The sequence below is a fragment of the Penaeus monodon genome, chromosome 20 (genome assembly GCF_015228065.2).
Source record: "Penaeus monodon isolate SGIC_2016 chromosome 20, NSTDA_Pmon_1, whole genome shotgun sequence".
Classification (NCBI taxonomy): domain Eukaryota; kingdom Metazoa; phylum Arthropoda; class Malacostraca; order Decapoda; family Penaeidae; genus Penaeus; species Penaeus monodon.
In genome coordinates, this window is record NC_051405.1 from 12,039,549 (window position 1) to 12,040,814 (window position 1,266).

Below are 1,266 nucleotides of genomic sequence, written 5' to 3' on the forward strand. Positions count from 1 at the left end.
AAAAAAGCAGCAAAAATTCACAGAAGACTACAGTGGATAATAAATAACCCTGCAACCATTGGGATTATCATAACAGTTTGTGGCACCTTTCTTATTGCATTCATTTCACAATTTAAGGTGCTTGTATCTTGCTGTTTGTTATTTTATTTTGGTAAATCATTGTAGATTATTGACTTTGATGCATTTACTTACCAAGAAACATGACAAGTAATTGAGGAGATTCAGATCAATAACTAAATTTATACTTTATTTTAACCTCTGTAAGTGATTGGATGATCTATTCCTTTAAATATATTTTGGCCATATCAACAGTGTGTTGGATTTAGTTTTTATTACAGATAGAATTTAGCACAAAGAAGTTTGAAGATTAGGTACTTTCCCATTTATATTCTTTGACTTCAGTGCTATTACAGTTGTAGTTATACAGACATTCTGTTTGTATATGAGGATATTTGCATTCCAGAATACACTCCCAAGGTCTGAAACGTAGCAAGAATCATCCAGATAGCCGGGCAATTTTCTTTGAAGACGAAAAATACAACAAGAGAAAGGTGGAAGACTTCCTTGCTGCTCTTAATGGATTTAAAGCAACTATACAAATCATGAAGACTTTTAAAGGTAGGATGTTGAATAATGTTTTATTTTTATTCTCACTCGTGTTCCTCATTGTTTCTTCAAATGCCTGGAAGTGTGAAGTAATATATTGGTATATCTTCAATGGTGTGAAGTAATATATTGGTATCTTTTAAATGCAAAATAGGGATTGCAAGCTCTCTGCAGTCAGACCTACTGAAGAAATGTGTCAGTAGTACGAAAAATGGTGGAAAATTCCCTGTGCTCAAAGAAGCTTTGGATTTCTTTGAAGTAAGTGCATATTTGCTCTATGTCAGTTAGTGTAAGAAGCATGTATATTTAAGAAAGAATATTACTATTCAGAGATATGTGTTTTCATTATATATTATGTATATATTTAACTGCGAAAACATATTATTAGCATTTTTAATGTATTTTTAAATCAAAGTATGTAACATTATATGATTTCTTTTCCTTTCTTCTTTTTCCAGAATGCATTTGATCATCATGAAGCCAAACGGGAAGGAAAGATTATCCCAAGTAAAGGTGTTGATAAAGAATTTGATGAAGCAGCAGAACAAATACAAGAAACTAAAGCTAGTTTAGCAGAATATCTCAAACAGCAGTGTAAATATTTTGGTGCAAAGGTATAACAACACATTTTTGTCTACTCTTCAGAGTTCCATTAAATCA

General features: G+C 31.4%; 1 protein-coding gene across 1 annotated transcript in view; it reads left to right on the forward strand.

Moving 5' to 3' along the window:
• Positions 1–1,266, forward strand: part of LOC119585911 (DNA mismatch repair protein Msh6-like) — a 15,655-nt gene that overhangs the window by 10,151 nt on the left and 4,238 nt on the right. The window contains exons 17-19 of the mRNA XM_037934633.1: positions 464–618; positions 761–864; positions 1,065–1,220. Coding sequence (XP_037790561.1) covers positions 464–618; positions 761–864; positions 1,065–1,220 — 415 coding nt within the window. The remainder of the gene's footprint in view (positions 1–463; positions 619–760; positions 865–1,064; positions 1,221–1,266) is intronic.